This window comes from Cyprinus carpio, chromosome B3 (assembly GCF_018340385.1).
Source record: "Cyprinus carpio isolate SPL01 chromosome B3, ASM1834038v1, whole genome shotgun sequence".
Classification (NCBI taxonomy): Eukaryota; Metazoa; Chordata; class Actinopteri; order Cypriniformes; family Cyprinidae; genus Cyprinus; species Cyprinus carpio.
In genome coordinates, this window is record NC_056599.1 from 19705929 (window position 1) to 19719632 (window position 13704).

The following is a 13704-nucleotide window of genomic DNA, read 5'->3' on the forward strand; positions in this document are numbered from 1 at the left end:
TGTCTGTCTGTCTGTCTATCTATTTCTCTATCTATCTATCTATCTATCTATCTATCTATCTATCTATCTGTCTGTCTGTCTGTCTGTCTGTCTGTCTGACTGTCTGTCTATTGTTCTGTCTATCTTTTTATCTTCCTATCTATCTGTGCAGTCAGGGTCAGTTTTATTGTATGCTAACAGATAGCTTTGTCCAGGTATTAAAGACCTCCTTGATCCTCCAGTATGTCATGCATGTCTGCTAGCTCCGCACTGCCTCTAGACGCCCGGTCAGGCCCTTCATCCAGGTAAAATACCAAGCTTCTTTAAAGTTTAGGGCCAGATCTCTGGTTGTCTTTCAACTTGATTGACACAGAGCACCGGAAAGGTCACCTTGTGTCAACGTCAGAGCTGACTTTCCTGCATCCAACATCCTCTTTTGGTTTTTTCCATCACTCTTTCACTGTATGGTGGGAAAACACTCACCTGTCTGAACTGTGGGTCAGACTGGGTGGGATCATTTGTTTTGATGGGGATATTTGGGACTCAGAATAAGACCCAAACAGCCTGGATTGTGTATGGCTGTGTTTATTGTTCAGCCGTCTGCATTACAAAGAAATGCAAGTGTCAATCGATAAGACGAGTTCGCGGAAAGAGAATGCTAAGCAGCCCGAGTGCTATCTGAGATGGCAGAGACCCTGTAGCTCTGAGACTGGAGGAAAGCTATTTGAGGCTTTCCATTTTTAAAGAGTTGTCCACTCCCCATCTATTGTTTTCTGGCCACAGCTAATGCAGTTTCTTACCTGGCCGACAAAAGCCTTAACAATGCATCTTGCTTTTTACACCTCGTCCGTTGCAGTAGAATCTCAAAAGCGAGTTGAGTGGGGTCTGCTTGGAAATGGAGATCCATTAAAGTGAAAGAGAGGAACACAAAAAGAGGATATCCCCATAATTTATTTAATGAAAGGCTTCTGTGTAGGTCACACCAGACAAAAGGCATATTGCACATTTGCAGCTTTGTCCAATTCATGTTGAATGCCCAGGGGAATCCTGCTGATTGACAGCTCATTTGATAGCTTAGTGAACAGGGTGTGCTTTTATAAGATGAAAGTGTTTCACTTGACCCCAGAGAAATAAACTTTCTCTTATTTAAACTTCTTTATTGCAAAGTTCTCAGCATTGAAGAGATGGACCAAAAGGCTAAATCACATCACATTTTTGGCATGTGCAAAATTTCCACACTGGATCAGAACTGATAATTACAATTAGAGTAAAACAGCAGAGGGTAATACAACATAAGTGGCATGGGATTGTTTTTATTCATTTATTTTATTTTATTTTATTTTACATGATATTCTGATGGCAAAGTAAAATGTTTGTTGCTGTAATGAGGTAGTGTAAGCAGATATTGTCATGACAGTTTTATGCATTCCTCCAAATAATGATCAAATATTCTTTCTCCATGCTAGACTCAGAAAGAGGCTGAGGTGTGCTGTAGTCACTGGTGTTTCTCAGAGCAGACTTTCAGGTCCATTACTTTGAAGTTCTGCCTGCCGTGTGTGGGAAACAATAAAAGTGCATGTCTGAAATGTGAGACTCAAAGAGAGCAGGGGCTCGCTCAGGCTAATTATCCTACACCTACCATGTGCTACCTGAACACAATTTCAGAAAGTTGGAAATTAAGTCCCTTAAAAAAAAAAACTCTGCCTCCACACCAGCTCTTAGATTTATATATATATGATTGTGATAAGTAACTGAGCACAGTCTATTGTTTTCGCTGTCTAGTGTAGTGAAATTTTAATTAGAAAAGGAATAAAGTGGGGAAACTATGGTGTTTCCATTTTTAATCCATGCTACATGAACTTTTACATATAAACTGGAATAAATACAAAACTAGAGCCAAAATAAAGCTGAAATGAGACATTAGTAAATAAATAGTGTAGTGAATAAATGAAATAATCATATGAAAGCACAAATTTCTGTACATTTCGAAATAAAGTGCATTGAAGTCAATAAATCCTTGATTGATATGAATATTTTTAATTAAAAACATGTTTTCGTGTACTATTTAATAAATTTCTAGTGCATTAAATTTACTGAATAACAGCAGAGTGAGCGAGTTTTTGGATATGGTAAGATTAAACTTATTTTAGTGAATAAAGTACCATTTTGTTAGGGTGGGTACACAAAATGTAAGTCCCATATGCTTTCTAACAGATTTATGTAGCCGTAAACATTTAATTTTAACGTGGCTTTAAGCACAATGCATCGTTAAAGTTTCACTTTCACCGCGACTAAGCCAGTAAATGTGGTGTTTACATGAATAATCATATGAGTTTACTTTATGATATGAACCCAGAGTCTCCACATCAGTAGGAAAGTGATAAAACAAGCATCTTCCATCGTGTTGCATTTTGGGGCAAAGCAAAAAACATTGTCGAACAACAATAAAAAATGTGGGAAACTATTAATTATTCTACAATTCATTGTACTATAAATTATAATACAATTGGAAAATATTGTAAATTGATAAATTGTTCGGTGTGATGACGTTTAAATGTTTATGACTTTTTGCATTTTTTGCTGAATTGTCTCAACCTGACATGCCACATTGAATGAGTTAGCACATTGCCTGGGGGGTTAAAAGAAAAAGTGAAGGCCACAGCAGTATCTGTCCGTGATGAGATGCCAAACAAAGTAACAATGAATATGGATCAAGCCCTCACACACGCAAAGCAGTCTGGGACACCGATCCTGTTCAAATCCATTTATGTGGAGACTGTCTAAATAGGACCTGAGAGCCAGCTTCTGCCTGCAGGGCCTCAGGGGCAACCCGGACCCCATCAACCCCTCCTTACCTGGCAAAACAAGTGACAGAACACAAGCAGAACAAGCCCGTGAGGAACCGAACCCCTCGTGCGCCATTGACAAGCACTGGAATAGCCACAGCTCTGTCTTTATTCACCAGATAACACCTGCCAGCGGTTCACCTTAACACAGAACTAGCAGGCTGAAAACAGCACTTAAAATCTGAAGTCACACATCAGCTGTCAGCACGAGGTGCGGATGAGGTCACAGCGACGGAATCAGACTCCATTGCTATTCACTTGTTTGGGAATGTTGCTTTTTTGGGGATGCATCTGTCACACGTCACAACCGGATTCGAAATGTTGTCTTTGTTATATGTAATATTTATACCCAAAAATACCCTTGTAGACCATAAATTATAGAATAAGTATGGGAATAAGCTTCCATTTGATGCAGAGCTGGTTCATTTAATAGACCCTCGGGTTCCTTATGTCAATCTAACCTCCTTCCCAGGTGTCAGTGGTTCACAGGCCTGAGCTTTCCTAGAAATCACAGTCTGTCCTAAGCATGCGGGTCGACCGCCTCTACGTTAACAGCTAAACACAGCGTCCGCCATCCATACTAAACCTTCCGGGCAACAACAAAGCAAATATTTGTCCCCTGGGGTTTATCTACAAATGCACATATTTCCTCATATTTTCTCAGCTGTTTTCTGCGGATGCAAGCTCCCTCATCTAGTCCTGTTTGTGTGACAATACCTTCTGAAGAAACTCCTACATGTGCCTTGAAGTTTCCCCAGTCCCTGAATCACTGAATATTTTATAGTTTTAGTGTCTTTTTTGCCTGTCAATCTGCCAGCTGTTTCGATTTTTTTTTTTTCTGTCTGTGTGTAGTGTGGTTTCAGATCACCTTTTCATGCTTCATAGGAATTCATTAGGCATTGTGTAAATTAAGGCGACGACAGATTTAGGGGAGGAAAACAAGGACGTCTTCACCCCCTCTGCTGCTATTTATCGTCTCAGCCCAATTCTCTCCAGCCTTGAAAAGGCTGTTCTGGCATGTCGCTTCACATCTCAAATGCAATTAACTGTAGGTCATGTACTTGTACATTATCTCTATTTGAGTCTCAGGGTTGATGTGTTGCTGTAAAAACTGGCCCAAATATAGAAGCGCGTATAGATTGTCATTGTGCACTGTGAGCCTTTTTAAATCTTGTTTTGAATATATTATGATCTTATTTTCACATTTCAGTAATTATATAGATTGTCCATGCTGTATATCTTTTTTTGTTTGTTTGTTTGTTTGTTTTTCAACTTTGGGCACTTATCCGTGTTCCAGGTGTATTTAATTAAAACGGACAGATATTACCTTTTCTTTTTGTTAAGATCACATTAAAAAGGTTCTTGAATTGTTTTTGCAGTTATTTTATTTATTATTTTATTTTAATGCTTTTCACATTATTTGTATGTAGTCTTTTTATTATTTTATGCTTGTCTCAGAGTCATACTTTCAGTTAAAATAAAAATCTATTATAAAAATGTTAATTATGTTTATATAACAGTTAGTCTACTTGGTTAGGAGACTATAGTTAAAATAAGAAATATATTAGATATAAGAAAACAAAGAAAAATCTATTTAAATATCCTTTTTTTTTTCGCAACATTTCCAGTCAAGCTGTATTTTTGGTAAATTGTTGTGAAAAGGGTATATATATTTTTTTTTTTTGTGTGTTATGGGTATATGTGATATTATAGATTTTATTTTAGTTTTGAGTTTTTTTTTATTCAATTTTTTATTTTTATATATTTTTTTTTTTTTTACAAAAATTCACTTCTTCCACCATCATTTACATCATAGAAATGGTGGAAATGGCCATGTGGTGGGAAATTTTATGAAAAAAAGTATATGTATGTACACTTTGCCTCTGTTAGAAGACAAATTGAATAAACTAAACCGAGTGTGCCATAGGGACACAATGGCCCATAGTTGAAGAAACACCCCTTAATATGATTTACACAAGTGGGAAATGTTCCTACATCTTTTATTGGCCCTAGAACAACATTGCTGTTGCCCAATCGTGGATCTCACATTTCAAAGCTTGAAGCCATAACATGCCTTACTTGTGTAAATCACACATTGCATATACAGTACATGCATATTGTAGACTCACTGTTTTGGCTGGTATTTGTCCTCTCTTTTTTGCCTTTGCTGCCGGACAGTGAACAAGAAGTACCGTGGATCCCATGGTAAGAAATCTTAGAAAGTTGCTAGCCCCACATAAGGGGAGAACATTTGTTTTTATTTTCTTTTATCTTTGCATACATTATCTGAAATTAAAGTACATTTCAAAAAAAAAATATTTGAATAGAAACCATTTACACAAATTGCAAGTAAATTTCACGACAACAAAGCATGGAAATTCGGAGGATGCTGCATTGTTTTTCTTGTAAAGCATACTCCAATCTTTGATTTATTTGATCCTTAACACATTTCTCTCTTCTCCTGTATGAAGTGTCTTGGAGTTTACAGCTAGAATTCAATTAAATGGCGTTTCTGCTCTGTGGACACCATCAGACTTTTGGCGTTCATGGAAAATTATTGATTTACAAGCAGTTTAATGAATTCATAATAAATGCTGAGACTTGAGGCAGATCGCGGTAGATTTTCATACTATATTCATACTGCATACTATGCATTTCATATTCAACACCCCTTAAAAGGAAATTTCGCTCCAAAAATGAAAATTATATCATCATTTATCATTTAAATGATGACAGATTTTTCATTTTGGGGGGAACTATCTCTTTAGTGTGCCTTTGTGGTCTTGGTTAGACAAAATAATTGCTATTGTAGTAAAGTAGAGAATAACTTTGACTCATAGCCTTAGCCAGCTATTCAAAGAACATATTCAGAAGCCCAGGAACAGACCTAATACAATTATTTGAGTTTGAGCCCCAGCCGAGATAACAAGCACACACATAAAAGGAGATAACGTAACCTAATATTCATAAACTAATATAATTTACATAGATAAAGGACGGAGTTGAAGAACCCAAAGCCTTTGAATATAGAAACTGATGTCTGGCTCGCTTGTCCAGCGGAGATCATGAGGTAAAAAGAGGGAGTTGTGCAGTTTACCGCATCCCTGATGAATTTCATCAGATTATTGCCTCCCATGGCCACAGGTGAGGCAACTTATCCATTGAAGCAGAAGTAAGCAACCGGAGGATCCCCTGAAACATGCTTCATGCCTCACATATGATCACACCACAGGATTTTCACTCTCACTGCTCCAAAAACAAATACAAGTCTTCCAATAATATCTTAATGTATTGCAAAGGGTTGCCCCATCTGCAAATACAGAGGGAGGGAGGGAGGCCCATGCGCCCCACGCAATCTGTTTCAGTCTCAACTGTTACCGACACAAAAGACCACAGGAGATTTAGTTATAATAAACACATTCCTTTTTACGCCGGATTCAAGATTTGGCTTAAATTAGCATCACATTTGCAATTTGTGAGAATTTATGGCATTTATTGAAGTTTTCAGTGTTTCGTTTCACTAAAACGTTTGGATCCGTCCACATGTTGTTTATATGGCATGGAGAAGTTTGTCTTCTCTGTCAAAAAATACTCAAAAAATTTGCTGGAATTGTAGTCCAAAGTACAAACACAAATCATAAAGTGAAATGCAATCTTTAGCAGTGACCTTTAATATTCTTTTTGTGAATATTAAAGGTCACTGACAATATTCAGTTTAAAGCTCGGCCAATTTTTCAATTAATCCATTACTTTTTTTTTTTCTCTGTGTTGTGTATGTGTTTTTGTGGTCTGTGTGGTGTTTGACATATTTAATAAGTCACATCAGATGCTATCTGTAATTGGAGCAGCCCGTCCCTTTTAGGACACCTATAGTAGTGCATGAAGTTCCCATTTTTGACAGAGTTCAGCAGCTCCTTCATGCATTCTGTCAAATTCGACATCAAAGGCTTGATTCTAGCATTCGACTTAGTTATTTAAATCCTCATTATCATAAAATTTCAATATTTTAGATATTCTTCCTCTGGAAAGAATGAAGCTGATTTAATAGTCAGTATTTAATTTTTCACTTCTAGACGAGAGATGTGCTTGGGTCATTTTAAAAATGTAAAAAGCATATTTTCATGCAAGAATGATTTCGCATAACAGCCGCACGAGGGGGTAGGGAGGAATCCTACCGTTTGGAGCATGTTACAGGACCACTGCCAAAAGATTAATTATTCAAAACATTCTGTGTCAGGCAAGCATAGAACATAAAGAGCCCAACTCTCTGGCTTTTGTCTTTTTTAGAGTTGTAATACCAAAACACGTGTTGGCTGATTTAGTGCAGATCCCTCTTAATGTTTCCTATGTGAAAGCTGTTTAAAGCTGCCTAGCCTGGTGAAAGTGTTAGGCTGGTTTGTTTTGATAGGTTTGTGGGGATTTGAGGTACTTTTGGGACCACCAAAACCAGCTTTATCAACTTGACCAGGCTAAAAAACCTGCATTTTGGAATCAGATGTACTGTAGATCTAAAGGTCTCATTTCTCCCTCTCCCATCACCTTTTCTCCTGTTTAGATTCAGAGGCCCCCGCGGACCCTGTGGCTCCAGTGATTGTAATCCCACCCCGAAACACTACAGTGGTGGCCGGGGTCAGTGAGGCCACACTGGAGTGTGTTGCTAATGCACGGTGAGTATGGATATATGGACACACACTGTTCCCAGCAGGAGTACAGTTCATTTGATATTCATTTACCTCTGACAGGTTCACAGCCATCAATATTCACACTGTCTTACTCCATTTAACCTTCATTTCAAAGCCATTATTATAATAGTTGCTAAAGTAACACTTACAGTGCATTGACCATATGTTTTCCCTAGAAAACAGAAAATTGTTTTTTTTTTTAAAGTAGTCTGTAATGATCACCAAGGCTGCATTTATCAAAAATACAGTACAAACTGTAATGTCTATGAACTTGTCAGAAATTTTGAGTATGTATTTTGTGTTTTAGTATGTTTTTGTGATTCAGTCTAATGTGCTGATTTGCTGCTCAGTTATTATTATCAATTTTGAAAACTTGAAAACAGTGTTGTGCGGCTTAATATTTCTGTGGAAAGCGATTATTTTCTTTCGGGAGCTAAAAAGAACACCATTTTATTTGAAATGGAAATCTTTTCTAATATTATACATGTCTTTGTTGAAACTTTTGATCAATTTAATGCATCAGCGCATTTTAGTAGTGTGAGAGTGGCATGGCTTGTCGGACATAGCAACAGTAACTAAGGGGCATGGGTCTTTGCAAAGGGTCAATTTTGACAAAAACATACCTATGTTACCTAACCCTAACTAGTTAACGTCACCTTGATTGGATTTTTAAATCAGAAGAATTAGCAGCAACAAAGTTCATATCACACCTGTTGTTTTCCACAGTCCGGTTGAGAAGCTCAGTTTGGTGTGGCGGAGAAACTCTGTGGAAGTGGCCAGTGGCGTGGGCTCCTTCGGCCGGCGCTTGACCATCATCAACCCAACGAGTGCCGATGTGGGCATGTACGTGTGCGAAGCCTCACTTTTGGACAGCAGCGTGAAACCGGCAGAGGCCAGAGCCTTCCTCTCCATCACAGGTGAAACACCTCATCCAATAAAAGCTCCATTTCTTCTCTCCAACACAATGCTTTCACAGCTGCACATCTGCAGAGAAAATCCACCGTCTTAATGGTTCCACTCAGTGGGAAGTGATGAACAGCAAAGCCCTCTGATAGATATAGCACTACATTACTGCGCATAAAACCTGAAATTACACACTGTATTAGCTGAGCTAAGAGCTTTTAGGAGAGCCTCAGGCATTACAGCTATCGGTCACAGCGCACTATGAGAATATCACCAGGTAATTCTACACATTAGGATCCGCTGAACTGCCATCAGACCTATTTCCAAGTCATTTGATTTACTTAACAGAAAGTGCACATCATTTGTAGTCTTTTGAAATAGCAGCATGTAAGGAGATAAATGTTGGTGTTATCATTTCTGTAGGACAGCATAGTAGAATGGAAGGATCTGCAAACATATTTTCTGTTACATGAACACAGTGTTAAATTAAGAGAATAGATTGGTGCCTTAAAGGGTAACTCCACCCTCCAAAAGCTCTCAGAATGCATAAAAATATCTTAATTTGTGTCTGAAGATGAAGGTCTTGAAGTGTCTGAGGTCTTACCGGTTTGGAACGACATGAGGGTGAGTAATTAATGACAGAATTTTCATTTTGGGGTGAAGTAACCCTTTAAGGAGCCATTTCAACCCATACGAAAATTACTTTACCTAATGCAGTCATATTTAATTATGTTTATTTTAAATAATAATAATTATAATAATTGTTATCTTTCCCTTAATAATATTCTATTGTACAGGAATAATTTGTACAAAACATTAAAGAACAGATTTATAAAAACAGAAAATCATTATTTAATACCATTAATAATAATCTCTTATGTGTATAATAATAATATATAAATATACTGTTATAATAATAATAATAATAATGTGCACATACATTTTTCATTTTATTTTAAAGTTACTATAATTTATAATTATAAAACTGTTATTATAGTGATTTTATAATAATACAATTAATCAATTAAATAATATATACAAAATAAACAAAAAATTAATTATACACACACACACACACACGGTACAATAATAGTTTGCACAAAACTTTAAAGAACAGATTTATAAGAACAATAATCTCTTGTGTCTTTGATTATAATATTAGTAATAATAACAACAACAATAATAGTTGTTATTATATAATATTGTTGTTATTATAACACTGTATATATATATATACACACACACAATATAATATAATATAAAATAAAATAAATTAATAATATTTTTTTTTTATATTACCACACAAAGCTCATTATTTAGGTTAACTGACAAATAATTCTTAATAATGTCATTTAACTGCAAGTGTAAGATCTAAAGATGTTTTTATTTGTATTTTTTACTGTAGCACCATGTGCCATGCCAAAACTGAATTCATTGCCTAAATTTGTCTTCGCCTCTTAGCAAAAGACAGCAACATAAAACACAATTCTCAGTTTCTCAATTATCTGTTCTTAAATGATTTATCTTTAATGTTTATCTCTGATTTATGTTAGTGTCAGGCTACATTCAACAGTTTTTCCTGTCTTTGCATATATTTAACACATACTGAGTACATGCAGTTTGTCCACCTCTTCTCTGTACAGTTATATATGGAAACCCATTGAGCTAAACAGCATATTAAATATTTATGCTTTCTCTTCACGTCACATCGGCGTCTATTTGAGAGCCCAGCTGACAGGTGTTCTGAGCTCCATGTGAAGTCCAATACATATGTATAGACAGACGGATCCGTAACAGGAGGAATATATTGCACTGGGCAAGAGTGCATGTGAATTGATGAATGTGGGCTGTCAGTGTGGCGCTGCACATAAGTCAGAAGCTTAGTGACTGTTTGGGTGTCTGAATTATATTCAAGATCTCTAAGTATGCATTTATTCATCTGCTTATTTGGGTAAAAGATGCACTTCAGAGTTTTGATGGTCTGCGAGTTTTTCTCAGAAAACACACATCACAGTTCTGTCTCTCAGGCGTAAATCTCTGCAATAATGTCTCCTTTGAGCTGTACATCATACGAGATTAATTTCTTGTAAAACTATTAAAGAGATCTATGAAATAGCTCATAGAAAATAAATCTATGAATGTGCTTTCTAGCCCCGATTTTCATGATTAAAGCTCCTAAATAACTGATTAAAGGAAAAATTTACCCAAAAATGAACATTTTATTAACCCTCATGTCAGTTCAAATCAATGTTATATAATTTCATTTTCAGTGAATAACGAGTACCTGTGAATATCTGTACCACTCCCCTCATCTGCCATTGGACGTGCAAACATATAGCCCCGCCCTAAACTCATGCCATTGGTTGAGTGAGTGTTGCTGTCGTCAGGCACATTAGGATGCTCAAGCAAACAAAACAATGATTTTTACATGATAGAGTGTTTATAATTTTAGGATAAATCAAACTGTGAATGGTTTACTTACAAGGTAAGACACTACAGATGATTAGGGTAAAAATTAATTTGCTTCACATGACATTAAGACAGTTGTTTTGCATTACAAGTTTTCGGAAATGTTATGTTTAAATAAGCAAATTAGGAATGAACCAGTTAGATAAGCACTAATTTGCATACACTTCCAGAATAGAAATCTAGACATTGAATAAAGCCAATTCAAAGTTCTTGTTTCATTTTGTTGACATATTTACAGTTTTTACACTGGATATTTGGGAATTTGGCTATTTTTTTTAGATCCCTCCATAAATCAGAAAATACTGTCTACAGCCAGAAAACAAATACATTTCCACCATGTTTTTAGGAATACAATGTTTTATAAACCATGTGAATTTTGTATGAACAAACCCTTCTGTGAAATTCTTCAGAATATAAATAGAAATAAAGCTATAAATTCTAATAGTCAAGTGGATATTTTTGGCTCAGTGCAGAAAACTTTTTAAAGACTTGCAATTGAAATGTACAGATGCAAGTACTGTAGATAAAGTATGATAAAATAAAGACTCATGTGTAGTTTAAATGTTTTCTTTCCTGAAAGGCCACAAGTTATGAAAGTAATAGCCCAAAATCTAAAAATTGACCAGTGCCAAAAAAAAAAAAAAAAAAGTACTTTAACACTAACAAATGAATCATCACATTTAAACTTCTGACTTACGTCTCACAAAAATATACCCTTCCAGAAAAAATAGGTGTCTTTAACAGCTTGTCATTGAGACAGAACCCTAAAAGGGACAACTTTGTACCTTATTTGATACTAAAAGATGTGTATTAGTACCATAGAGTTGTATTTTGTATCCTTGTAATCTATCCTTTTAGAAGTAAATAAGGTACAAAAATGTCCCTTTAAGGAATACTGCACAAGTGACAAGCTGTTGTATCCCTAACAGTACAATTTTGTTTGGGAGTGATATGAATTTACATGACATGGAAGTCATATTGAATGCATGTGTAAAAGTGCAGTGTGAACATTTTGACTAATATTTCCCTCAGTTTTCTTCAGAAGAGTATGGAGATAAATAAATGATTGTCAGAATTGTATTTTTGGGATGAACCATTCCTTTAAAACAAAACAGCATTCATACAGATTTGTTTACAGTATAATGTGAACATAATCAATGGCAGATTTTCCTCATTACAGACTCATAACAGATGTTTTATAAGCATGAAATCTATAACGTAAGACTGCAGTATTGTGAGAAAGTGAAGTCTCAGTGGCCATCTGTGCCTCTGCAGGAAATCCAAACATTACAGTAGAGGACGTTGTGCATTAGGTGAGTGAACGAAACATGCCCACCAGTGCTCTCAGTCTTAATGGGACGCTTCCACATGTCTGACTGCCGAAGAGACATGTGACCACATTAAGCCCACAAGCCGAGCATTTCAATTTTGACAGTGTTTATGAATTCATTACTTTTGCTCCAGTAAACGTTCAGTTGCTACAGAAAAGGGAATCAATTTGTCCCACGCCCATCTGCGCTCCATGAAAATACAGTTTTTAAGAAAATACATTGAATTCCTCTGACAGAATCATTCAATTATTTCTGAAGCTCTTTATGAATTTCAATACCTCGAAAAACGTCATTCTTTTGTATTCAGTTTAGAAATGTCACTGTGTTCTCAAATAAGCTTATTTGCTTTTTCCAGAGGCACCCTATTTCACCGCTGAGCCCAGGAGAAAGATGATGGGAGAGGTGGAGAAAAGCGTGGATATCCAGTGCCAAGCTCGAGGTGAGTGTTTTACGTGCGGGACTTAAACCGAGGAGGCTGGATTGATTCGAGATTTCCAAGTATACTCTGCAATATGCTTTACACACAAAAGACATACAGTACAATACACTTCAACCCCCTTCTAATCTAAGCACTTCATTGAGCGCTCAGAGCTTTTGTAGTCGGTAAGCTTAGTTATGTAAAAGTATTTATAGCAATTTTCACGTCGCATTCTTTGCACTGCTGCCTACCGGAGTGAATGAAGTTCTAGGAGCACCATGCGGGTCTATTAACCAACCCCGAGGGCTGTGTCCTGCTCTGTTTGGGGGTGATTTATAAAATTTGTGCATTTAGAGGATGTCAGCATCCCTTCGTGGAAGACAGATGGCCGCCTTTCGGACGAGTGGCGAAGAGTTTACGATTAGCTGTGAGATATGAGGTGTTGATGGGAAGGGGCTTAAACCATTATCATTATAGAGTGAAAAAATGGGCGATGAAATGGTATTGGTTTTCTGTCAGAAATATTCTCTAGCTTTCTAATAGTACTGGAATGGAAAGTCGGCCCAACTGTTATAACCCTACTTATGATATTTGTCTGCTGAGGTTCAGGCTCGGCTCAGCTGCAATTTCAGCAAGGGGTAAAAATGATCCCTCAGCATCAGATGGGCTGTGAGAAATAAAAACAAGCGAGTCACCCCGCCGTATCCTCAAGAGTGGAAAGTGGAATCAATCCATTACCTCTCTTATGTGCTGCTTCTGGGACCGTTCTCACTTTTTTATGTGGCTGGATTGAAAGGAATCCTTTTGTTTTGAGAAGTTATATCTCTCCAGAGCAGAATCAGAAGTCTTCAGCTCTCGAGGATCAAGGAAAAGACTATAACACATGCCCAGAGCCCCTCGCTCTTTTGATATGTCTCGGAAAATTTGCACGGCAAAGTCTGCGGCTGTTTGCTGCCGAGTGGAGCTTGATACAGCCGTTAACCACAGGCAAAGAGCGCTAAATGAGTTTGAATAATACAATCTGGTGGCCTTCTCTTGATGCAGACGAGAGCCACAGCGAGTGATGATTTTCTCTG

At 36.8% G+C, this 13704-nt stretch overlaps 1 protein-coding gene across 6 annotated transcripts in view; it reads left to right on the forward strand.

The window, feature by feature from the left end:
- The window catches only part of LOC109061437 (protein sidekick-1-like), a 297368-nt gene that overhangs the window by 201550 nt on the left and 82114 nt on the right, over nt 1-13704 (forward strand). For 4 of the 6 annotated variants that reach the window (XM_042720114.1, XM_042720116.1, XM_042720115.1 and 1 more), the window contains exons 6-9: nt 5004-5030; nt 7381-7492; nt 8234-8424; nt 12566-12649. In XM_042720114.1, the coding sequence (XP_042576048.1) occupies nt 5004-5030; nt 7381-7492; nt 8234-8424; nt 12566-12649 (414 nt within the window). The remainder of the gene's footprint in view (nt 1-5003; nt 5031-7380; nt 7493-8233; nt 8425-12565; nt 12650-13704) is intronic. The other 2 variants (XM_042720118.1, XM_042720119.1) reach the window with 1 other exon arrangement.